Below are 27,801 nucleotides of genomic sequence, written 5' to 3'. Positions count from 1 at the left end.
CCATTCTTCAAAACTTTGCGGCAGACGAAGGATTTCTCATGATCGAATGTATGCCAAAAATTCTTCAAAGACTTGAAACAATACTTGGCTTCTCCATCTTTGCTCACAAAATCAAGGGTCGGAGAGACATTGTATCTCTATTTGGTAATTTCAGTAGAAGCAGTTAGTTCGGTGCTCATCTAGGAGGATGAGAACCGAATCCACCGATCAGTCTACTACACCAGCAAAGTACTTCACAATGCCGAAGTCTGATACTCAAGGGCGAAGAAAATGATTTACGCCTTAATCATATCAGTGCAACGACTTCGTCCGTACTTTCAAGTCCATCCGATTGTAGTTCTGACAGATCAGCCACTGAAGGCAATCTTACATTGACCTGACATGTCAGGTCAGATGGCAAAGTGGGCAGTGAAGCTTGATGAGTTCGACATTCAATATCGCCCACGATCACCCATGAAAGTGCAAGTCCTAACCGATTTTATTGCTGAATATACTATATTCGACAATAAGCCAGAAGATACAGATGACAATACAATAAAAGAGGCTACCACTCTCAAACCCGACTTAAAGTCAATCTGGGTGCTGCACATTGATGGAGCGTCTAATACACAAAGTAGTGGAGCTGGCCTCACACTCACGAATTCTGAAGGGATAGTCACCGAGTATGCCCTTCGATTTAACTTTAAAGCCTCAAATAATCAAGCTGAATATGAAAAATTTTTGACCGGCTTGAAGATAGCCAAGGAGCTTGAGATTTATAGTTTGAAGATCTTCACCGACTCACAACTAATCACTGGATAGGTCAACGGCGAATTTGAGATCTGTGACCCCATTATGATGAAGTATCTTCAAAAAGTGAAAGATTTTACTACAAGCTTGAAATATTTTAAGATCTTTCATATTTTCAGAATCGAAAATATTCAGACCGACATACTTTCGCGACTGGCTACTATCGCTTTCAACTTGTTGGGTCAAAAATTTATTGAATGCCTCGAACAGTCGAGTATTGATAAGGTCGAGGAGATATTGCAGCTCACTATAGAACCAAGCTGGATGGATCCGATCGTTCAATACCTGACCGATGGGATCCTTCCTGTGGACTCCTCAGAGGTTAAACGACTCTGATGGATGGCCTCTCAATATATAATAATGAATAATTTCTTTACAAAAGGTCATTTTCTCTCCCTTTGCTGAAGTGTTTAGGACCTACAGATGCCGACTATACACATAGAGAAGTGCACGAAGGGATTTGTGAAAATCACTTGGGGGACAAATCTCTAACTTATAAAGTTCTGCGACAAGGATATTATTGGCCCATCATGAAAAAAAATACAACTGAACTCGTCTGAAGGTGTGAACCATGTCAAAAGTATGCAAATATACAATATCAATCGGTTAGTCAGCTGACGTCGATTGTAGCACCATGGCCCTTCGTGCAATGGGGGATCGACATACTTGATCCTTTTTCCTTGGCATCTGGTCAGAAAAAATTCATAGTGATCGCTATCGACTATTTTACCAAATGGGTAGAAGCCGAACCTCTGGCGCAAATTACTGAAAGCAAGATGGAAGACTTTATTTAGAAATTCATTATTTACAGATTTGGTTTGCCACACACTATCATCACCGACAATGGTCAATAATTTGATAACCAAAATTTCAGAGAATTTTGTGCAAAATTTCATATTACGCACAAACTTACGTCAGTTGGCCATCCACAGTCAAATGGCAAGATGGAAGTAACCAACCGGATAATCCTATATGGACTAAAAATCCGACTGAATAAAGCTAAAGGCCTCTGGGTAGAATAATTATATCCAGTCTTATAGGCGTATCGAATGACTCCCCACATACCAACTAGAAAATCCAATTTCAACTTAGCTTATGGGACAGAAGCAATAATACCGCTTGAGATCAGATTACCGTCAACAAGAGTGGAGCAATATAGTGAGCCGAGCAACTCTGAATGTCGGAGAGCTGACTTAGATCTCCTTCCAGAACTCTAACAGTAAGCTCAAGTTCGGATGGCTGCATATCGACAAAGGATAGCTCGGTATTACAATGCAAGAGTTAAGTCAAAGATTTTTCGACCAGGAGATTTGGTCTTAAGAAAAGCAGAAGTCTCAAAACCCCTGGATCAAGAAAAATTATCTCCGAACTGGGAAGAATCTTACAAAATATCGAAAACTCTTAGATTGGACGCATATTGGCTAGAAACTCTCGAAGGGTCGGCGATTCTCCAAACATGGAATGCCGACAATCTAAAAATGTATTATCAATAAAAGTGATGATATGTACATTATTTAAAATACAATCAGAATTTTAGAATCACAAGTCTTTGACAAATTTTATCAACCACTGGTTATATGGCGGCTTCCATTACCAAAGCCGAGCTATCTACTGTACTTTGACACGAAGTTTATCTCAGCCTCCACTATAAAAATCGAAGAATCAACTACTTCGATGATGACTGTATTTCAATTTTCATATGAAAACTGATATGCTGACTGTAATCTCAACCGACATCAACTATACAGGCTTTCACCGCAAAAGCCGTAGTGCTGATTATATCTCGATTTTTAATATCGGCTTTCCATTGTAAAAGCTGATCACAGTTGAAAGACTAATATACCGACTTAGTTCTAACTAAGCGGAATGAAATGCCAAAATGACCAAGGTCGGATTAAAATTATACCGACTAGGCTATGGTCAGTCGAGGGATATTTGGCTTACCATCAATTATCAGATAATTCGACGTACAAGCCCGATCAAATATCGAGCACGAGATATTCGACTTACAATCGTTATCCTAATTTCTATCAAGTATGGCAAAATGACTACGTGACTAATGAATATTCTACAAGTCCTACCGAATGATCGAATCACCGATTAATGTTCGGTGACTACTTTACATTGCAGACATTGCAGACAATATTCCAGATGAATAAAGTTCAAACTTAGAAGAAAAATGCTTTCATTCATTGCCAAAACAAGAAGTTACAAAATTAAACCAAAGTCTGATTACAGGTATCTGATTACAAAAAAAAAATAAAATACATCGACTAAACTTCGTCATCGTTCTTTTGCTCGGGTGTAGCATCGTCGACTTAAACAATTTCGGGCTTAGTCGGTGCTTCTTCTAGAGTTGGAGCAGCTTCTTCTTTAGCAACTCCGTCTTTTGATCTTGGAGGAACGATGCTGCTCAAGTCAAAGTTTGGATATAATTTTTTGACCGCATCTCGATCATTTTCATACCCGATGCAGTACGAAGTGAAGCCATTTTTAAGGATCTTTTCCCTATATTCTTTCGAATCTCAAAAATCTTCGATTGCCCGACCCAGTGCTTCTCTTACCGACTCCGCTTCTATCTCGGCCAAATCAGCATCGGCTCGAGTAGAGGATAATTCTTCTTCGACCAGTGCCAACCTTTCTAGGCTGGCCTGATAACATCCATGTTCGGCTTCAAGTTCTTCGATGCATCCATCTCGCTTTCGTCGAAGTCGGTGGATAGAATGCTTCTTGCTCTTGATTTATGATTCAAGAGCTGAAATAGCCCCGTGAGCCGACACAAGTTCGGCCCCCGAGGATGCCAAGTCTCAGTTAGTCGAAAAATCTCCTCCTGAAGTTTGACTTCCCGCTCTGCTGCCGACTTGAGTTGTTCAAGTGCAGCCACTTTCTCAGCATCAATGGCTACCACCTTATTCTTCCACATGCTACGGATGTCGGCGAACGTGGTGTAGCCGACCTCTAGGTCAGACATGTCGTGGATCAACTGTAGACAGAGAATAAGTCTGGTTAAAAAAAGAAGAAGAAAGAAAGCTTATCAAAGAGACTTACACCAATGATGGTCAGATAAAAGGATAAAAATATTTCGACCACCGATCGTTTCCTCTGACGCTCCCGATCAGCCAGAAGGAGAGTTGCCTGGCACAGTCGCTTGGCCAGTACAGAATTAACCAAGATCGATTCATCGACAGGCACTTGGAGGTTGAAGTGCACCGCATGGCTCTCTAGTGCTGCATCATCCACCGACGCCACTGGAGCTTTCCCCCTGTCTGTTATCGACGGTCCCATATTTGAAAGTGAGGGGAAGCTTGAACTTGACTGCACCCCAACTGATGGAGCAACTGGCGCATACACAGATTGTTCGGGCTCTCTTACCTCAGCCCAAACTTTCTCAGGTGGTGGGACTACCGATGCTATTTTAGTAGTCCCCCTCGCTGCCCTTTCCATGGATGATGCAGTAGGGAGCACTATCGAAGCTGACAGTGCCAAGACTGGTTCAGGAACCGATGCCGATGGGACATCGGGTTCCACAGTCGATGTTGAAATGCCGACTGGAGCTAGTGCATGATGCCTCTTCGGCGATCGTGAAGGCCCAGCTTCAGATGCTGCCCTCTTTTTGGCAGCGTGCAGATGAATGTTGGCATTCGACACTCACACCCTCTGCTGCATAGCTGCAATTACAATGGAGGTCAGTACAATTCAGCAAGTAAAAGAAAAATCAAAAATAACCGACCAACTATACTATATCTAGACGAGGAACCGAACTAAGACCGACGTCATAAAGGGTCTGTTCGGTTACAAGCTCTTTCTGCTTCGGCACCGACATGTCTTTCAGCCAGTGAAAGTCCTTCTAGTCGTCGACCTCTATCCAACTGTTGTCATTGGGACCGGTTCAAGGATCACCCCAACGAGAAGGAAAACCCCAAGGAAGGGAAGAAGAAGCAAAAAAAAAATAGTTCTTCCATCCATGAAAGGACGATAAAAGATTAGTAATAAAGGAAAGGCCTTTTTGGGGGTTAAAGAACCACCACCCTCGGGCCTTCGAATAAGATCGGAGGATGAAGAAGGCTCGAAAAAGAGAAGGACGGGGCATGATCGGCAACATCCGACATAGCAAAGCAAAGCTAATTATCAATCGGATCAAGTTCGATGCCAGCTGAGTCGGGCAAAGTCCGTAATAATCCAAAATATTTTGGATAAATTTTAAAATCGAAAATCGAAGATCCGCCCGAAGATCTTCGATGTAGAAGGCCACATGTCCCGAAGGTGGGTTATTCACCCGACCATCGGTCCTAGGGGCGAAAACTTGAAACTACTTCGAGATACAAAACTGCTCCCGGAGCCATTCAACGTTCGATTCCGAAAATGATGAAGCTTCCACATCCGGACCCGACTGGGATTCATCAGTTGGATTCTCCGACTGATCTTCCCGAGAAGGAGAGGCCCTAGCCAAGAGAACAATTCTGAAGAAGACAAAAACTTTAGAGGAAAGTGGAAAGGACTCGAAAGAAAGATGGAGTTGACCTGAAAGTTGGGAGCGATAACCTTGGGCATTGGGGCAACAATCCGGTAGAGTCCCAGCATCAAAAACAGTGAAAAGTGAAAATTTGATTGAGAGTGATCCTATATATATAGAATCCCTCAACGGTCGAGATACAGGCGGTTAAATCGAAGATCTACTACATAACGACACGTGACAACATCTGAACCGATCATTGATCGGAAGTTCGATCCACCTGCCCCAGATTGAGCCACGTCACCTCTATCCGCGTGAACAATTCTAACCCAGTAACTTTTGGACACATGGAATAAATCTACTTGTCAGAATCATATCATCAGACACCGAATCGACTTTCCAAAATGACGCCTGACACTGACAACTTATACCAAATCGGCCGGTCAGTGTGACAAACGACTGTATCTGCCAACATGATAAAATAGCCGATCACCCATATCTCGAAGAAAACGGCATCAAAATCGAGATTCGATATGGCAATAAATAATTCTCTTTGTCCAACGTGACAAACTATGTGATAATATACACATCGACTCACTTTGGACTTGGGAGTGGGGGGTAACTGTTGGGATAACTCAATCGACCCCTGCCTCAAGTCAACCAATTACCGACTCTGACTCAACAACAGCCGACTGATCGGATATACAACTCCGACTCTACATCGGCTGAATATGCGATTTCGACTCTTCATTGACCAATTGAACGAATCACATCGACCTATTGCCGGCTGACCGACTAATGATGACTAATGATTCGACTACTATCGATCGACAGCGGACGACTTAGACCATCAGTATAACAAAACTACTAGCCGACGGTTGCTCTTGGATTCTACCGACGTATGGTCGATTCTATCGACATATGGTCGATCAGTCAACTCAGATATATCATAACCGTCATGAACGATTACCGGCCATATATCACGACGCAATCAGTGAAAATTAACGATCCACTATGTGATTATGATCCGATGATTTAGCGTTATAAAATACGGGATCACGTCCGATGGTTACGAAAATCTCATCTATAAAAGGGGATAAAGAAAACGGGACTGGTAAGCCAACTTTGGGCCAAAATTCTACTACTATTTATATTCAACTCCTGTTCACCAATTTTTTTCTCTGACTTAAGCATTGGAAGGTCTGCGCTGGACACAAATCTGATCTATGCGGATGTTGTTTTATAGGTATTCGTTCTCAATGACAGATGGTGGAGAGTTGGCCGCAACAAATATATTTAGCTTATGCCGGTATTTCTCTTTCAACGGAAAAACATCTCAAACACTGACCGGCCCCTCAATGGAAAAGGTAAATGAGTTAAAAAGTTGGTAAGTTCGTCAAAATTTATTAATTTTGAGTACATATCTGTACTCTCAACTATGCCTTTCAATATTGATCCAATTGTTCGAAACTAAAGAACTTCTACCAAAAATTTCAGCTGAAAAATCTCGATCAATAAAATGACTTGAGCACTTCAGTTCAAGCAGAGGAAATAAGCATGAGTTCATTTTGAATCAGCTGCAAGACGATGCAAATCCTAAGGTAAGCTTAGATAATGGATGATATTGCATTGGTCCTGATTTTGCTATCAAATGATCAAATTGTGACTCCAGCAGCTAATTGTGGAGTTTAATTTGATTGAGGATGGGTCTACGGGCCAAGCCATAGACAAACTCGGGAAGCTCTAAGAAGAGAGGGTGCAGGCTATGGATAGGGTTGTTGAGGACGGCTTTAGTTGAGCTGACTAGGTGGAGCCGATGACGAGTAGATAAAGCTGCTCACTTGGAACATGAGGGGCTTAGGGAAGGTGAATGAAAGAAGGTTGTTAAGAACATTCTTAAGCTTGAAAAGGGAGAGATGATTTGCCTTCATGAAATCAAGCTGGTAGATCCATCTCAACAGGTTCTGAGGGTTGTTGGCAGCGTAATGATAAAGGAATGGAGGGTGCTGATTGCTGAATGTGGTGGGAAGCTCTGGGGGTGTTTGAATTGGGTGGAACCCATATACGTGCATTCGGCTTTTAGAGTGGCATTAGAGATTTAGCGTATTTGTGGGTGAATATAGTGGATGGTTTTAATTAGACGATGACTGGGTGTACGAACCAGTTGATCATCAATTGAAGACTAAGTTCGAGAAGAAGTTAATTTAGACAAAGGGACAAGTTTGCCACCTTGGGTGATAGTCGCTGATTTTAATGCCACGAGGATTGTAATGAAGTGCGGCGGAAGATTGGGAGCTCAATGGGAGATGTAGTTGTTTAAAGATGCTTTGGCTATCCTATAGATGGGTGGATCTCTACATGTTGGGGAGGTGATTTAATATAGGCACCCATGATGGGCTGACCCATATAATGACCCGACTCAAGTTAAATATTTGATTTAACTATTTGAATTTTGAATCCAAAAGGAGACCCCCATTTGGTGGTTATGCGCCACTTGTTGGTTACCATATCTTGTGAGTGCCCGTTGGTTGTTACGTTGAGATGGAGAGAGAGTTAGAGGGTCATGCGTCCCTTCTGGATGAGATGCAGGGTTACAAGTTATTTTTCAGCGGTTTTCTTACAAAATTTTATCCGCGGAGTCTCCATGAGGCTTCTGAGATGAGATCTTAAAGTATTTTTTTTTCTTATTCCCTTCGAAAAAGAGAAAACTTCCTTTAGAAAGAAAAATATACAGTTCATTGTTTTCTAATAGTGGATTTGGGTGTGTGCCCATTGTGGAAAACACACAAAGTTCGACTCGTGATTTTGTGTAATACTGTTTGGACTTTGTTCGTGGTGAAGAAGGAAAAGCTAATCAACCGAGAGCCAAAACGATCTTGGGAGTCAGATTCCGCTGCAATCTTCAAGTTTGCATTCGGATAAAATATTCTTCACGACTTCTTACATTGGTATCAGAGCCAAGTTTTTTTTTTGTTTTTCGGCAAGATTGCTCTCTCTCTAAATATATGGCCTTTAATGATAGAATTTTTTAAAATACCATCATAGGCCATGAAAAAATTATTATATATCATAGATGATTTAATGAGATGTGTAGCTTATTTAGAATTTTTACAAAAAAAAAGAGGTTGTTTGTTTATATGGGCATGACAATTGTAGTTCGATCAACCAGCAGTGATTGATAATTTTTGTATGCCCAAGAATATCAAAGCAAATGAGATGTCGATAGTAAATAGGACTTGGTTAACAAATGAAAATCATATTCTGAGAATCACAGCATCGGTAATAGATCTGCATGGTACTTTCCTTTTATTGTTTGTGATTTTATTTGTCTTATTTCATGCTTCTTTTGCATGTAATATATTTTCTTTATCAGGATAAAGATGAATATGAATAAGTATTATGATATATTTTTCATACTAGGCCTAATATGAGATATATGCATGATGTATGTTAATTTTGTGTTCATATGATACCATGATATTGTATGTTACATGTTTTATGTGATGTATATTTATCCTAGTGAGAGTCCTTAAACTGGTAGACGAGGGGCTCGTTTAAGGACCATATAGACTTTTTAGTTTGAATGGGAGTTCTTAAATTGGTAGATGAAAGGCTCATTTAAGAACTGTGGTGTAATAGATGTTGTGCACATGATTGAATTAGAGGGATGCTGGTATAGTTAAGTTTCATGTGATGAGGGTTGACAAACGTCGACTTTCAATCGTGAACTTAATTGTAGACCATTGTTAATCTAATTGCAATCGCAGCAAACATGATATTGTGTGTGTTGATCTATGCCATTTTTATGTGTGCAAATATGGCTTCAAAGAACGTCATTGCAGAGCTCAACAAGAGCGATAAACTGGATGGGGACAATTATGATTTTTGACCACATAAGGTTAAGTACATCCTTAAGGAGTAGGATGTTTTGGAGACATTGAACCATGTGATGGTTGAGCCAGAGCGTGGAAACATGCAACAGCACAGGACAGATCATGAGGCTTTTCTAGCTTGAAAAAAAAAAGACAGCATCGCTCGCATTACGTTGCTGAGCAGCATGGCTGATGATCTCATGTGTGAGTTTGAGTCTTATAAGATGGCTCCGACCATGTGGATCGCACTGAAGAATAAGTTTGGGGGCACTTCTGGTACCAAACTTAAGAGGTTGGCCATCAAGTTTGACACATACAGGTTGCACCCTAATGTTTCGATGAGGCAGTATTTGAGAGAGATGCCAAACATGATTAAGGAGCTGAAGTCAGCTGGTCACAACCTCTTAGACGAATAGTAGGTGCAAGTTATTATTAGATCCTTATCTACTGGCTAAGAGTATATGAAGGTCAATATGACTCACAATGAGTCTGTTAAGACTTTTGTTGACATAAAGCATCATCTTATTCTTGAGGATGAGCATTGGGAGGCTGCTAAGATATCTAATCATGCTTTTATAGTTGAGACTGCTGGAACTTCAGATGCCAAGCAGAAGGGCAAGGGTAAGAAGCCTCGGAATAAGAGAAGCTGGCAAAAGAAGGGATCTGAGAAGCCAATAGATGGCTAAACTCGATTTTAAGAAGAGAGGGAAGCATGGTGGAAAGAGAGATATGACCAAAGTGGAGTGTTATGACTGCCATAAGATGGGTCATTTTGTTCGAGATTGCTTGGAGCAGAATAAGGTAACACCATGCGATGAGCATCCTCATTTCTTTATGTTTCTAGCACTGCATTAACGACTGATGCTAATTCTTTGTGGATTGTGAATTCAGATGCAACAGACCACATAGCTAGAGTAAAGGAGCATTTGTTGAGTACCATTGGCTACCTTCCAAGAGCAGATGGCTTTATGTAGGAAACAATGCAAGTATTGAAGTGAAAGGGATCGAAACATGCAAGCTAGAGTTGCATGGTGGACGAACCCTACTCCTACATAATGTTTTATACATTCCAAAAATCTGACAAAACTTAGTTTCAGATGTCTTTCTTCTTGGATTAGGTTTCAGTGTGAATTTTCACAATAATTTAGTTGATATTATTTTTGGGACTAGACTTTTCGGTTCTAATTTTTTTTTGGATGGTTTCATTGTATTGGATACAATTTCTAATAATGGTTATATTTCAGACAATCATTGTTTTTCTTTATCTCCTATCATGAATAATATTTTTGATGTGAATGTTTGGCACACTAGGCTTGGACATATGGGTTTAGAGAGAATGAATAGGTTGGTAAAAGCATGACTATTAGGATCCTTGATAAAAATAGAGATGTCCTAGTAAGTAAAGCAACTAGAAAACCATTTGAGAAAGGAACCAGAGCTGACTTTCCATTATAATTGATTCATTCTGACATATGTGGTCCAATGAGTGTGAGGGTAAAGCATGGAGCCTTATATTTCATTACTTTTATTGATGATTATACTTGTTATGATCACATTTACTTGATCTCCCATAAGTTGAAGCTTTAGAGTGCTTCAGATAATTCATGAGTTTGGTTGAGAATCAATTGCATTAAAAGATTAAGGCTTTGAGAACTGACCGTGGATATGAGTATTTATCAAATCAATTCAAGCATCTGTGTAATGAAAAGAAAATCGTAAGACAGTTGACGATTCCTAGCAGTCCACAATAGAATGGAGTTGCAGAGCGAAGAAATAGGACTTTGCTCATGATGGTTAGGTCGATGATGGCGCAGGCTAACTTGCCTATTTTTCATTAGGGAGATGCTTTGATGACTGCAGCCTATGAACTTAATCGGGTGCCCTCTAAGTCTGTTGCTTCCATACCCTATGAATTGTGGATGGGTAGAAAGTTGGATTTGAGTGTACTGCGGCCCTGGGGGTCGGTAGCTTATGTGCATGATCCTTCTCATACGTATGGAAAGTTAGGCCCTAGGAGCAAAAAGTGTATATTTATCAGATATTTTGAACACTCAAAGGGCTATGTCTTCATTGGTGACAATGAAGATGGAAGCATTACAGAGCTTAAGTCGCGAGATATCATATTTTTAAAGAATGAATTTTCTAGTAGAGGCGATGTTGACAAAGTTGTGTCATTTTATGAGATTGCGGATCAGCAAGTAAATGATGAGAACCAAGAAAGTGAGGAACAAATAGTTGTACCTCCACCTACTAATCCAAGTGGAAGAATATTTGAGAGTCCTCAAGAGACACTGTTGCATAGGAGTAGCCGAGAAAATGTTCCTTGATGTTGTTTCTAGATCGAAGGGGAAGCATTAATAATTACTCTAAGAGATGATGAGGAATCGAGTTCAGTTCAAGAGGCTCTCTCATGCCCTGCTAAGGATAAATGGATGAAAGCAATGGAAGAGAAGATAGAGTCTATGAGGACTAACCATGTCTGGAACTTGGCTGACCTTCCGTCGGACCGAAAGATGATTAGAAATAAGTGGGTTCTCAATATTAAGAGAAAAGTAGATGATTCTATTGAGAGATACAAAGCTCATTTAATAGCTAAGGGGTACACACAATAGGAAGGTATTGGTTATGAGGATACCTTCTCGCCTATTGTGAGATTCATTTCTATAAGAGTTATTCTGGCTATGGTTGCCAAGTTGGACTTGAAATTACATCAGATGGATGTAAAGATCATATTTTTCAATAGAGAACTAGATGAAGAAATATATATGGAACAGCCATTAGGTTTCATTGAGAAAGGTTAGGAGTACAAAATTGGCAAACTTCGAAGGTCCATTTAGACTTAAGCAATCATCTAGGCAGTGATATTTAAGATTTCATCTAGCTATTTCATCTTATGACTTTCGGATGATCAATGAGGACCACTGTATATATATGAAGCAGTCTGAGACAGATTTTATCATATTATCCCTTTATGTGGATGATATATTATTAGTCAGAAGTAGTCTATCTTTCGAGAATACCGTTAAGAGTTGGCTGTCCTTGAATTTCGAGATGAAGGATATGGGTGAGATAGAATTTATTCTTGGAGTTAAAATCCAAAGGGATTGCTCTATGAACCTAATCACTTTGTCATAAGAATCATACATTGAGAAGATTCTTGAGCGGTTTAGGATGAAAAATTATAAGCCTATAGATACCCTTATTGTTAAAGGTGAAGCTTTAAGCCTTAAGACGTATCCTAAGACTCAATCTGAGAGAGATTCCATGAGGAAAGTCCCTTATTCCAGCATCGTTGGGAGCTTGATGTATGCAATAATGTACACACGACCCAATATTTGTTATGTAGTGGGTCTTGTAAGTCGTTATCAGTTCAATCCGAGGCAGAAATATTGGCAACCGATCAAGAGGATCTTGAGATACTTGAGAGGCACTGTCGATTATAGATTGTGTTACCATGGGAGTGACTTGTAGTTGGTGGGTTACTCAGATGCTGATTGGATTGGCGATCTGGATGAAAGTAAATCTACTTTCGATTATGTATTCTTGCTAAATAATGGTACCATTTCTTGGAGCAGCAAGAAACATACATGCATGGCATTGTTGACCATGAAAGCAGAATTTGTTGCATGTTCTGCTGCAGTGTAAGAGGCAGTATGGTTGAGATATTTTATAGGCTATTTAGGGGTTATTAGTAGAGAGATAGAGCCAGTAAGATGCTATTATGATAGCCAAAACAGCCATAGCCTACAAGAAGGACCTTAAGTATCATAGTAGGATGAAACACATAGGCACGAAGTATAATTTCATGAGAGACGTGATAGCACAAAAGAAAATAACTCTACAGTACATCACCACACACGAGATGGTAACAGACCCCTTGACGAACTATGGATGTGTTTATTGAGCATGTGAAATTTCTAGGATTACGTAGATTGTGGAGTATTATATATATATATATATATATATATATATTATATATATATATATATATATATATATATATATATATTATGTTTGAATATATTTGTTTTGAATGAATAAATATGACATTTTTATTCAGTAATTATTTTCTCATATCATAGTGAACACATACATAATGTGGTAGTATGTCGTACAGGTTGGTAAGGTTGGCTTTCTCACACAAGCAATTGCCTTGGGCGCTTATAAGGAGCGAGCTAAGATGAGACATTTTGTGTTTCTTAGCATCAAGAATGGCAGCCAAAGGGCGCCCTGTGGTATGCAAGAATACAATGTAGTTTATAATGTCTCCCTGGTAAGAGACCAGGATGAGATCCAAGAGAGACATAATATATAGATCGAATTATGGATTACCACCATCCATAATAACTATAGCCAGATGCGAGATTTTCTTCAGGCATTATGTGTAGAAAGTTCAACTTCCAAAAATATACATGCATAAATCAAAATATGTAGATTTTTAATTTTTAAAAATCATGAACGTAATAGAAATTAAAACTGATCTAGATTTAAAACTATTTTAAATCTAATATGCATAAAATTATAGATCTAATCTATACATGCCAGAAAAGTTTACATGCTGAAATTAAGATGCTAAAAATTAAAAATAGATTTAGATCTTTATCTTTGTACGGATAGATCTTCACCGCAATCTGATGGTCCGTGGTAATCTGGTGAGGTTTTTACAGAGCCACTACACGCATCCGACCTCTATGGATATCCATCGAGGCTGATCTGATTAGGAGGACTCGATCTCACTGGGATGCTAGCTCTCTTGCAGAGATCGTCTTTTAGATTATCGAATTGGTTTGATCTTTTGATTCTCTTCTCAAGAAAATTAAACAGATCTATAGGAGGATGATGAAATCTGATCATATCTGATTTTTTTTTTACTTTTCTCTTTTTTTAAAAAAATTCAAGATCTATTGAAGAAGATAAGAGATTTAATCTCTTTTTTCTTCCTTTCTTGTCCAACCTTTAGACTAGATCTAGAAAGGTAGAGAAAAACCTTTTATCCATCTCATAGACCAAGAAAAAGAGAATAAAATCAGATCAAATCTAATTTTAATATGTCCAACTCTTGGACAAGGGAGAGAAAGAATTTTATGTCCATCGTATGGATCAAGAAGAAAAAAAAAATCAGATCAAATATAATTTTATGTCAAACCTTTGGACATCTATGGAGGAGAGAAAAATCATATCAAATCTGATTTAATATCCAACTCTTGGACATGTTTGAGAGAGAAGAAGAAGGAGACATATTCAATCTTTGGACAAAGGAGAGAGGGAGAGAGGTTACCTTCAACAACCAATTTTTGGTTGTAAGAAAGAAAAGATAGGGATATGGTGCCAACCACCTTTTTTCTTCTCTCTTAGAAAATCCCTCATGCAAAAGGCTCCTTGGCATCCTCCACTTGATCCAGGCCCTCCATATCTCACGCACTCTTTTCTCTCATGTGGGGCATCCAAAAAAAGATCTCATCTCTTAGGAGGCACCCCCTTTGTCCCTTTATTTAAACTCAAAAGATGGTTAGGGTTTTAGATAGAGTTTTCTTAGTAGCCGCCCACCTTTCCTACCTTGAATTTCTCCATGCCATAAGCCACCAAAGCTTTCATCTTAACATGAAAACAAGGGGCGTGAGGTCTCAAAGGAGGAGTCTTTCTGTTGATAAAACACTTATCTGGTTTGGGTTCAAATCCAAATTGATTTGGGTTTCCAAATAAGTCAAGTACTTAACCAAATCCAAGACCATTTTGGATTTATGAAATCCAATCTGATTCAAACTCAATCCAAATATAATCAAATTAAATTTGAATTTAATTTGACTACGACTCAAATCAATTATTTGATTAAATCAAATAATCTAGCAGTATTTATAATTTAGTCCTCTTATAACTTACTAACTCTTAGTAAGTCCTTAATATAACTCATATATTTAAGTCCAATCATTAATCAAATTAATAATTAAGATCACTTGCGATTTGCAATTCAAAATTATGATTCGATAGTCTGATCAGTTAGAACCTCTTTATGTATGATCCCATAGATTTTATTCTATCTGGTAGTGAAAAATATTTTGATCTCCATCAAAATATCATTGAAACTCTTTTTAATGGATTGAAATAATTTTAATTCATCAATCAAAAATTATTGATCATTAAAATAATTTTTATTAATTTCATAATCTACCAGTGATACCTAGCAGCATGTAGTGATAATCCAGCAGAATAGAATGATGAACTTCTAGGTGTAGTTATCATGTGATTCAGTTCTTTCATCGTGAGTTTCGATAAGAATGAGATCATGAAAAATTTATCAAATCCCATCGTCTGTCATATATAAGATTTATTCGATTTGAGTTCATTTGTGAAATTTAATAAAAACTCTTTTTCATCATTCATTCTGTCCTGATCAAGATCTTCCAAACTTAATCTCATAAATTATATAGGACTACTCTTTTTCTATTAAGATCGATAGATCCCATCTTGATGCACATCCTATTCTTATAATAAACCTACTACAGTCAATATATACCTCAAGATTTCGTATGGCTAGGAGATCGAGTTATGGTGCAATCAAATTACAGCAACCTTATTATGAACAATTGAGGTACCGCAGGTCTAAAAACCATTCACATAACTACCGCATCGAGAATATCATTGACAAGTAAGTAGACATCCAAGTGACTTCTCATGTTGGTCACGCTTAGTACTGTTGTTCTCTAACAACCATCAATACTCTCACTCCAATATCTCCACACTGTAGACTCAAGACTTATCTGTCCTAAGAGAAGCAATCCGTGCACCAATCTTATCGGATCAATCACCGTCTTCATGATGATTCTTCGATCGAAGATAATCTGAGAATTAACCATCAATGACACATGCATCAAATTCTCAACTCTTGAGAATATGTATCATCATCTTATTAATTCTCTGAATGATTAATGGATGCATATACTACATGAATAAAATTAATTATCCTAATCAATTAGGTCAAGTATAAAAATTACATCCTAGAAAGAATTAATGTATCGGTATGATTGGCTTCTAGAGCATACATCTAATACTATGAGGATGAGCGGAGTAGTAGAACTCGAGTCAAATATCGAGAGCACTTGGACTAAAATCCGTATGGTATAAAGTAAAAAAAATCGATATTTGCTCTTATAGAATAAACAGTACACCGTAGCATGTGTTTCATATTGCATGCGCTTAAGAACTACGATTGGGAAGCACGTGAATGAATCCCTGCTTCATTGTTGTGTGAGTCTCAGAAAGGTATAGAATCTTTTTATTGATGCCCTTATTACTTTGATAGTATCATGAGGTGAAGAGTTAGTGTATGCTATTATAGCATATATCCAAAGATTATGATAATGCGACCTCAAGGAGTAATGTCAGGAAAGCAGCTAATTTTGATTTAAGTGATATGTGGGCGAAACAAAGATCCTGTCCGATATATACACACTATGCTTGTGTCAGAGACATATCCATTATGAAGTTATTTCTAGGAGCATCATAAGCGTGGACACAAGACATATTAGAGATCATAGTGGTAAGGCTATGGGTGATAGAGACATGAGAGATTAGAGATGCCACGTATGAGTGTATATAGACAAATCTAGGATATCTGAGGTACTTTTGTGATAGATCTGAGTAATAAAAGGGTTGTAGTCTCTTATGTTGGTTCTGAGATGGATTTTTAGTATAAAAGCTCTCAAACTTGGTGCCCATGCAGTCATGATGACACAATATGAAAATCCAAGAAAGCTCTATGTAGATCATCTCATCATGTGTGAGTGAGAGATATTAGAATATAGGGCACCCATGATGGGTTGACTGTTATCATGACCTGATCCAAGTTAAATATTTGATTTAACTATTTGAATTTTGAATCCAGAAAGAGGTGCCCACATGGCGGTTATGTGCCACTTGTTGGTTACGATGTTTTGTGGGCGCCTCTTGGTTGTTATGCTGAGATGGAGGGAGAGTTAGAGGGTCATGTGCCCCTTTTGGATGAGATTCAAAATTACGAGTTATTTTTCGATGGTTTTCTTATGAAGTTTTATCCACGAAGTGTCCACAGAAAAATATCATTTTTTAAGAAGACTTTTGAGATGAAATCTTGAAGTATTTTTTTTGTTATTCCCTCAAAAAAAGAGAGAACTTCTTTTAGAAAGAAAAACATAGAGTTCATTATTTTTTGAGAGTGGATTTGGGTGCGCCTGGTGTGGAAAACACATAGGGTTTGACTCGTGATCTTGTGTAATACCATTTGGACTTTGTTCGTGGTGAAGAAGGAGAAGTTAATCAATTGAGAGCCAAAACAATCTTGGGAGTCAAATTCCGCTGCAATCTTCAAGTTCGTGTTCGGGTAGAATATTCTACACGACTTCTTATAGTTGTATCTCCGATCATCCTTGATTTTGGATTGGTTAGATTGGTTCCAGTCTCACATGAGTGGGAAGGCAATACCCTGGCTTGCTGGTCTGCAATGAAAAGTGGCACCGATCTAATTACAACCTACTCTCCTATTTACAGATGCTAGCTTCAAGCTCGATTGCATCTTCTGGTTCATAAGGACATGAATTGAGCCACTAGACTTTGACCTTCCACTATGGGAATGATGGGAGAGCAATAGAACCAAATGTGTGGTGTGGTGAGGGGCTCAAGTTAGAAGACTAAGGCTGCTTTGAAGGTGTTGCTAAAAAAATTTTGTTTTATTTGGGCTCGAAAGCAGAACTTGATTCAATCACCTGGTTACATGCAGAGGAGCATAGGCCTTTATCTGAAGTGAAGAGATCCTTGAGAGTTGAGGCAAGCTATGAACTCCGACAAATGTTTAAGCACAAGGAAATCATTTGGAAGCAATAGTCATTGGCACTTTGGCTGAAAGAGGATGATTCAAACACTACTTTTGTCCATCACGTAGCCTTGAGATAATGCCAAAGAAATTCCATCATCTCCTTCAACTAAGGTTGAAGGAAATTATTGATTAGCCATTGTCCTTGAGGCAATGCACGAGCACTTTATGTATATGTTCTTTATGGTGAGTCCATGGAGGTTGCGCACTCATGGGTCAACCCTATATGGTTTAGGGGATAGACTCTTGAATCTTGATTTGTTAGGCGATGATTTCATGGAGAGGTCTGAGCAGTTGCCTTTGACCTTATTGTGGGGAAGGTGTCAGGGTCGGACAGGTTTTCTCTTTTATTTTTTCAAAGTTACTGGAACATAGTAAAAGGCATCTATTGTGTGGTGGAATAATAAAAGGCTTAGGTTGACAAACATAATAGTATGAGTATATCTAGGGCTAGCCACTTTGTATAGAAAAATGCTAAAAATTAGATTTGTCCCCATTTTACCCCTTTCAAGACCTCGGATTACTAAGAATGACTAGGTAATGGAAATTGGAATAACATAAAAGGTGACTTGCTACCAATGTACTCGCAGTTCTATAACAAGTCGAAGGAAAGATATGGTCTAAATTATGCCCTTCCTTTGATTCCCAAAGTGGAGGGGGCTTGTTAGTTGCTATAGTTTAGGGCCATTAATATGTTGAATGTGGCTTTCACGATTATGACTTGAGTACTTGCTATAAGGCTTCGAGCTGTCACTAAAGAGTTGGACGCCAACTCACATAGTGCATTCCAAAAAGATTCATTCTTGATTGTTTTGCTTGCATGGCCGTCGCTTGCTGTCGACACAAGAGGGAGCGTTAGTGAAGTCGGATTTTGAGAAGGCATATGATAAAACTTTTTATATGAAATGCTGTGACCAAAGGGATTTGGTCATAAATGGATTACCTAGATGGAGGTTGTGGTATGCTTGGGTAGGATCTCACCATCTATGAATGGATAGGTCAGCTGAATGGTCATGTGTCGACAATGATGGTCCCCCCTTGCTGCTCTTGTTTGCCCTTGCATAGATGCCCTCCCCTGGATGTTGTCCAGTGTTGTTCGACATAAGCTTTTGACTGAGTTGCACAGGCAGTTGACACTAGGAGGCATTATAAAATTGCAATATGGTAATGATATGGTGTTTTTTTTGTGGCACCAAGGAAAGAAAATAGACATCTCAAGATGATTTTATATCTATAAGAAGGGCCATCAGGATTGAAGATTAATTATCATAGGTGTATTGGTGCATCTTGTGAATGTGGATAAGAAAGAGAGATATTAGATAGAAGGCTTAATCACTTTAAAAATCTTAAACTTTTTGAGATTTTCATTTTTATCCTGAAATTCGATTCATTGTAATCAAATCATCAAATTTTTAAAATATTACAATTTCTCCTCCGACTACTATTTTCGTCTAAAGACAGTGATAGAAATGGCCATATGACATCACATAACATATAGTGAAAGCTGATGTGGCATAGAATTAGTTGATGTGGAATCCTAAACTCCTTTCTTTTTTCCTCTTTTAGCTAGGGATTGAACTCTTCTTCCCTTTTTTTCTCCTCTTCTAGCTAGGGTTTTAACTCTTTCTTCCATCTTTTCCTCCTCTTCTAGTTATAGTTTTTACTTCCCATTTTTCTTCATTCCCTCCATCACTATCTTCTCCAAAATCCTCACCATTTGCACCTCATCTTCTAGATGTCTAAGGAGGAGACAAATTCAAGGGCTTAGTATAGTTGAAGGAGTTTCATATCTTTGATATGCCATTACATATATAAGAAAGATTTGCCTTCCTAACTTATACTTTATGAAAATAGCTTCACTTCTCAAGGGTCATAAGGGGTGGCGATGGTAGATTTGGTGGTGGTGATGGCCATGGCGGAAACTTTGGAGTTGGTGATGGTAGAGAGAGATACCAATGGTGGTATGAGAGATGGTGGAATTATAGAAGAGATAGTCGTAAAGAAAAAAGTACGAAGTGAAAAGTAGAAATCTTAGCTAGAAGGGATGAAAGAGAAAGAAAGTAGGGGTGTGTATTCATTTTTTTTGGTTCAAACTGATCCGAAGTTCTAAAAATGGGTTCAGGTTAAGTCAGGTCGGGTCATAGGTAAGGCTCCAATCAAACTTAGACAATAAGCGAGTCGGGTTGGCTTATAACTCAATAAATATAGACCTGACTCAAAATGTGGAATAAGTCCAAATTTGATAACCAATCTGACCTCATGGGTCCTTAAATCAGATGCAGATCGAGTCTAAATGGGTCAAATAAGGTCAGGTCATGGATCGATCCCTCGTTTGCGGCCTTGCGGCCTTATATCTAACTTATATGGATCATTCTTTTCAAACTTATTGGTAAGCTTTCCGATCATTAAACAACTATTTCATTTATATTGTTATATTTAATATTTTAATCATTATTTTTCATAAAATATAAAATTTTTTTGATAAAAAAATAATTTTAGATGTTTTTAAAAAAATTGATGACTAAAAATATTTACAAATATTCATAACTTCTATTTACAACTATATTTATTTATAATTTTTCTTACAAGCTATCTAAAAAATAGATGATTTATGAATATTTTTTTATTTATACTATTGTGGTTTAAATAATGTAGAGGATACCAATAGTTTTACATCGATTGTGAGTCTAGAGAGACTCGCGCTTATAAGGAAGGGATTATCTTTTCCACTTGAGGCACCTTTCAAATGACAAAACCATGAGGCCCATCGGCCAGAACGGATAATACCTCACGTGTCGGATTGAGCCTTTATCCATAATAATGCCCTCCCAGATAGGGGTCAAGGTCTTAATAACGTGATTCTAATAATGTGGAGGGCACCAATAATCCTACATTGATTGTGAGTCGAGGTCCTAATAATATAGTTCTAATAATATGGAGGGCATAAATAATTCTACATCGGTGGTTAGTCAAGAGGGACTCGTCTTTATAAGAAGGAGATCATCTTTCACACGTGAGATAATTTTTAAAGGACAAAGGGCAAATCAAGTATTATTTAAAAAATCTAGATTTAATTCTAAATTAGAATGCCTTGAATGATGAAAAATTTCTATTGCCACTAAACCCCGACGAAGACCTTGGTCTAGTGCTGAGTAAGTCACGCCTTGCTTTCGATGGAGAATATTCCTACAAAGAAATCTTCTTGCTGGAATTCATTCGGTAGGACACACTCCGATTCTTAAGTTACTTGGAGTTCAGAGAACAATAGAAAAAAAGAACCACAGCAATGAAATGAAAACAATAGTGGCAATTGATTTCTGGTTAAAATACTTCAAAGTAATGAAGATTGAAGTAGCTAGAGACTGCTTTGACAAGGTTTGTAATTTTTTTTTTATATATTTCACACCAAACAATTTTTATAGTGCAACACTTTTAATTTCTAGTTGAAGCATTAAAGAACTAAATATCAAATTTTTAGTCTCTTGATCTAAAAAATTTTAATACTTTTTTTAGTAATAATAATTTTACTTTGCTCTTTACAGCATTGTATAATCTGAATTTTCTGAAACTTATAGGTATTTTTGTTTGATTGTGCATTTATAAATTTTAAATAATACCGCATAATTGATAAATATACTTATATAGCAGCAATAAGATTTAAAGGCATAATCTTCATTTTAATGATTTCAGAGACCGGAGCTATACATTGGTCCGAAAGCTATCATAATAATTTCAATTTTTTTTTTTGACTAGAATATTTTTTTTTTCAAAATTTTCTACCACCAATATTATAATATGTCAAACCGTTAATCAAACCAGATCAAACCGTAATTCATTGGTTTAGTCTGATTTGAGTGACAAAATGATCTCATTTGATTTATAAAATTGATAAAATATAATTTATTAATTTAATTTAAAAATATTTTCAAATCATATCAAACTAAACCATGTACACCCCTATCTGGAGAGGCTCAGTTGCGACAATCTTGGGCTCAAGGAGCGGTCCATGCAACTACGGACCAGGATTGCACCCCGCCCGGCTCAACACCTAAACTAGCGCTGGAACGAATCCAAAATTGACCGGCAGGAATGTAGACAAGCTGCTGGGTTATGGCTCCTCTTTAGCTGAGCCTTCTCGGAGCCGCCCCTGAAGTACCATATCATAACCATCCAATCTCCTTCCAACCATTTGGAGTCTGCAATATATATATATATATATATATATATATAATGATTGCATAGCTCGTACTCATAAACATCTCCAGATACACTGGATATTCTGCGATGAATATAAGCAGATCTCCCTTTTCACAAGTTATTTTTCCAGCTACAAACTAAAGAATTGATTGACAGCTCAAATGATATGCATATTTGTATGATACGATCACCGTGCCCACATGGCCCAAGCAATTACGCGAACGATCCACTCTCCATACTGAAAATAATGCTCGAATAATCTGCGCATTTATGCCTATCACGTTCCTCTACCAGGATCTGAGCTATTAACCTACCAAACATCTGGCACCAAACACACCAGCAGGGCAAAGAGGCCTTCTACTCATTATTACAAAAATACATGATTTTGGCATAAAAGCAAACCTGAACAAGTCAAAGCACGATCACCATCCCAAGGACCAGACGGACGGATACGGAGAGATTCAAGCATTAACTAAATACAACGTCGGTTTCAACCGGCAAACACATATATAACTAAAAATAGAAAATGAGAGGAAAAATGGCTTAACATCCATCAAAGACGCAATATCAAGAAAAGAAGCTAATTCCCTATTTGGCATAACCCCTATGAAAAGTGGTTAAAAAGCCTAACAAGCTAGATTCTAGCACCTTATCAATACTTGTTCCAATCAAAACATAAAAGAATCCTTACTGTCACTAGGATTTCAACAAAAACACGAGATAGCCTGCACGTTACAACATACCGTAGCACCGAGGTCCAAGACCAGCCCTCTTGAGGTTGGAAAGAAGAGAGAACGCAACATCATCCCAACTTATCATACAAGACTACAACTTTTTTAAATTGCTGGAGTTCATGAAATGAACAAAACTTCTCCTCATGTCCCATGAAAGAACCAGAATTTTACCAAACTTTCATGCCACTATTAGTAGCGACCAACATTACAATCATTCTTTCAAAGTCTCCCAATGTAAACCAGAATAACACAGTGCAGTGCTAAAGGCCCCAGCCGTCCTGAAAGGTATTCCAAACCGGATGCAAGAGCAGAAAACTTCACATTCATAAAAGCTGGAACAGAAAACATAAACTACCAAACCAGTCTCTGAAAACATTAAACACTGGACATTTAACATAAGAATTACTCATTATAAGAAAGGTTGCAAAGATTACAGTCCTCAGCCATCAGCCTGCAAAAGTAGAGCTTGGTGGAAAAAACAACCAAACAAGGCTGTCATGGCACGCTCTAAGTATGTGCTGCCATAACCAAAGCCCCATAAATCTCAGGCAACCAAACAGAACTGTGCAAAAGCAACCAGACGAGACCCACACTAATAGAACCAAACAGATCCGACTCAGAGGACATGAGTCCAAACTGGAACAACACCTACAAGACCTGATTGAAACTTCAGACACGAGCTTCAACTACCAATGAGGCTTGGCTAAAACACCAGAGCAGCGACAGATGCAGCTGCCCCAGCGATACATAACCAGGACCCTCTTAAAAAAAGACACCTAGAAATGACATAAACAAGCACTGATTCAAAGAGAACACTATGAACCAGGACTAGGCATAGTTGTCATCTCAAGAACCAAGACCAGGATAGAGGAAAGCTAGCCAATCAGCGGCTGCCAAACACTCTGAAACAGGCTTCCCCTCTAAAAGAGGAGAATCTGCAAAAAAGTAAGACTGGCCAAAGGTCCCTGAAAAACAACCAAGTCCTGTGACAAAGAAGAAAGCCCACTGCCTATGACACGAGCCAAAAACCAACTGGAAATTTAAAACTGCTGATGCTACTGCTGTTTTTATCTGTCATCTGGTGCTGGAGACCCCCATCAATGGACCGACCAAAGAATCTCCTGCAGCCCTCTCTCCTTTCTTCTAGTAAAAGATATCACACCACCACAGCTTCTCCTCGAGTGCTCCAATCCCTTGAGTACTGATCAGCTTACAGTTTTGGAGGTTCAGCCCCACCAAGGATCTGCCCATGTTGCCCAAGAACGGCAGAATCTTTTGGGTCAGATTAGAGCAGCCAGCCAGAGAGAGGACTCGCAGCTTAAGCTGACTTGCAGACGCCAGGACTGCAATACCATAATCACCGATCATGCACCTCGACATATCAAGATCATCAAGAAAAGAGCAACTGTCTGCAATCACCAAGAGGCTCTTATCAGTGACCTTCTTACAGCCTTCAAGATTAAGCATCTGGAGAGTACTTCCATGTGCCTTCACCAGTGCAGTGACAACAGCATCTGTCAGATCAACACAGCCACGCAAATTGACTGTAACTAGTCCCACCTCTGAACTCTCAATCAGAGGCAGAAGGCCTGCATCAGTCGCACTAACTAGGCCGCTCAAATCTACATGCTGCAATTGTGGGCAGATCTTCCCAACCACTGCTAAGCTAGCACCAGTGAAACCAGGGCAGTCACGGATGGTCAAGGATCGAAGAGACAAGCATGAGGGGAGTGGGGCCGTGCAGAAACTTATATCCTTGATCCCCAAGCATTTCACCAAGGATAGTGCCCTGAATTTTTCATTGCAGTTCAGAAGACAGCCAAGAACACCAATTAGACTGATCCGGTTACACTCCTCCAGATGCAGATTCTCCAGTGCCCTAGCTGTTATGGCAAAAGCTTTCAGGCCAGCATCTGACAGATAGCAACACCTGCGGAGACACAGCTGCTTTAGATTTGGGCAACCCTTTGCAATGGCCTCAAGGCCCAGATCAGTAACCCCACGGCAAGAGTTGATCATGATAGACTCCAAGTTCTGCAGGCCAAAAGCATTGCCCATGACCCAGAAACCCCTCTCGCTTACAGACTGGAGGCCAGTAAGTGCTAGATCAGCAACAGCCTTCCCATAGTGCCCAATGACAGCAAGAGACACATCACTGATATTCACATTCTCAAGCCTAATCCTGGCTAGGAAAGATGAAGCTGCAGAGACCAGGCTTGCAACTCCTTGGTCACCAACACGCGGGCAGTCCTTGATAACAATAGACTTCAACTTTGGGCAGCAGCGACCGATAGCCTGCAGGCCTTCATTGCCTATGCTCAAGCAAGATTCTACCATCAGAGATGTCAAGTTGGGACACTTCCGAGCAACAGCTATCAAACCCTTATCTGAGATTAAAGGACACTGGCACAGGTCAAGCTTTTCCAGCATAGGACATCCACTTGCAATCTCGGATAGGCCAATGTCACTGATGAAGGGAACATTCCACATTGACAGAACCCGTAGGGAAGGGCAACCACGGGCCACAGTAGACAGTCCAATATCAGTGAGCGGACGAGTTGCATTACTTCCTTCAATGTAAAGCTTACCCAGCCCACCATGGCCACCAGTACCAACAGCTATAGCAGCAAGTCTAACATCTGTGGCATCCTTTGCTTTTAACTTCCGAGTAAGATAGCCAGTGCTCTCGAATTCCTCTTCCTCGTCAGTACTCATAGCACTGTTCAGATCTGGCAAAGGTTTCTTCAAGGTCTCGCAGCCGCTGGTGCCGTTATTTTTGTAAGCAGCCATCTCAGAAGCCCGGATGCTGCTCAAGAGCATGAGCCAACGCTTGGATACACAAGCAGAGTTGCTCCTCTCCTTATTTCCTGGCAACCGCCGGAGGATCTCAAAGAGGCACTCGTCAGGAAGAACATCGATTGAGCAGGGCTGCTGCTTTTGCTTCTCAGCGCCCTTCTTCTCTCCTCCTTTAAAGATGAAAGGAGCAGTGACCCGTGACCTCTTGCGAGGCGGGCAGAAGACATCAACGTTAGGAGTGAGAGACAAGAGGCGGCTCGAATCCATGAGGTTCGAAATGAGAGGTCCCACAGAGCAGAGATCATCAGTTCCTGAGAATCAGAAAAAGGAGAAAAAAAAGGTGAGTTTCATGAATATCCGTGTAACTCTAACGTTTGCAACCGGGCTTTAAATAACAGAACAGCCGGAAGGAGGAAGATGATGATGAAAACCCTAAATTCATTGGCATAGATCAACTCCCGCCCCCCCCCCCCCCACCAACAAAAAAAAAAAAAAAGAAAAAAGGTTAAAAAAAGAAAGAAAAGGAAAGAAGAAGAAGAAGAAGAAAATTATAGATCCATCAGAGAGGAAGAAAGACTTAGACCTACAATTTTAAGTGATTCTCTACTTGGAAAAACAGCTCCTAAAGAAGAAGAGAGCGGCACGTTTGAAAGTTAATAATCAAAAGCCACGAACACTAGATCTACAAATTCCAGATCTACAAAACCGCATAAGGAAAACAATAATCGATCTACGTCCAGAATCGTCAAAGGATCTCGAAAAGCCCAACCCGATCTGCACCAAAGGCAAGAAAACAACTAAATCATCACAAGAACAATCTTAAATCAAAACCAGAATCGTCAAAGAATCACGAAAATCCCATGCCGATCTCCACCAAAGACGCAAGAAAACAATTATAGAACAATCTTAAATCAAAACCCTAAAATCGATCGAGGAATACAGCAAACACCGCCTCAGCCAAGTGCAAAGAGAAAAACAATGAAGTCGTAGAGCAGAAACAGATCGACCCATCGATCTTTACACACGCCCCCGCAACCCACAAAAAAAAAAAAAAAAAAAAAAGAACAAAAAAAAGGGACTCAAAAGTTGTTCAAAAGAAGCATATGGAGGGATGAGAAGAAAAACGAAAAATCTAAAATAAAATTAAAAAAAAATGAGACTGAGGCGCGGAAAAAGGGAAGAAAAAAGAGGGGTTGATTGTCAAAACAAATATTCGAGCAAGATCTCGAAAATCGGTTGTAAGCTCGTCCGATATGCAGACAGAAACTCTTTTGAAGGACTCAGATCAAGCAGAGAAACAGATCTAGTTCCGGATCCAAAGCCTCATCATAAAAGCGAGAGAAGGAAGAGAAGATCCGGGGAATACCTCCATAGTTGACGAGCGCCGGCATCGCTGTACCCCCGAGGAGGAGCCGAAACCAAACACCGACGAAAACAAAAAAAGATCAACAAGAAAAAGGAAGATCAGGAGGAAGGACACCGCCACAACAGGATCGGCCAATCCTTCGGCCGCTGAATGCATCACACGGCAAGAATTCCCGCTCTCATCCAAGAAACCCTACTCCTATAGGATAAGTAGGGCAAAAACCAAAAAATAAAAAAAAACAAGAGCCGAGGAGGAGGAGGAGGAGGAGGTTTGATGGTCTACCGGCTCTCCCCTTCCTGCTTTCTTTTTCTTTTTATCAAAAGCGGGGACAGAAGAGGGAGGTGGATTGATGGGATGAGATGAGATTGAGATGGCGACAGAAAGGGAAGAGGGGATGGACGGATAGGATCTCTGGGGCGGAGAAGGAGAGAGAGAGAATGATGTTGCGTATAAGTGGCCGTCCCGACAAGAGGGAACAAGAGGAGAGAGTGCGTAGAACGGGGTGGGATGGGCACAAACAGTCGTCACCACGTAATCGCCAGGTGCATTGCATCCGTTCCGAAACCACCGATTCCTCCCCTTGCTCTCTCGCACACCACCTAACCCGCGTTCTTTTTCTAATCCCCATCATCCATCCGGCTGGTTCGTCTCCCCTTGCTAAGCTACTCGATGTTCTGTTTTCCCCACCTTTTTTTTTTTTTTCCATTCCGTTCCTTTCTGGCCCCCGCTCTCCTCATTATTTATTTTCT

The 27,801-nt window shown here is 39.5% G+C and overlaps 1 protein-coding gene across 1 annotated transcript; it reads right to left on the bottom strand.

The window, feature by feature from the left end:
• Positions 1–23,279: 23,279 nt before the first annotated feature.
• LOC105033977 (EIN3-binding F-box protein 1) lies at positions 23,280–27,595 on the bottom strand. The gene is made up of 2 exons (XM_010908977.4): positions 27,053–27,595; positions 23,280–25,997 (listed from the first exon to the last, which is right to left on the bottom strand). The coding sequence occupies exons 1-2, from the start codon at positions 27,075–27,077 to the stop codon at positions 24,034–24,036; spliced, it is 1,989 nt and encodes a 662-aa protein (XP_010907279.1). The 5' UTR covers positions 27,078–27,595; the 3' UTR covers positions 23,280–24,033.
• Positions 27,596–27,801: the final 206 nt, after the last annotated feature.

This window comes from Elaeis guineensis, chromosome 3, assembly GCF_000442705.2.
Source record: "Elaeis guineensis isolate ETL-2024a chromosome 3, EG11, whole genome shotgun sequence".
Lineage (NCBI taxonomy): Eukaryota > Viridiplantae > Streptophyta > Magnoliopsida > Arecales > Arecaceae > Elaeis > Elaeis guineensis.
The sequence above is the reverse complement of the archived record's forward strand: the minus strand, read 5'-3'. Positions and strand labels throughout refer to the sequence as shown.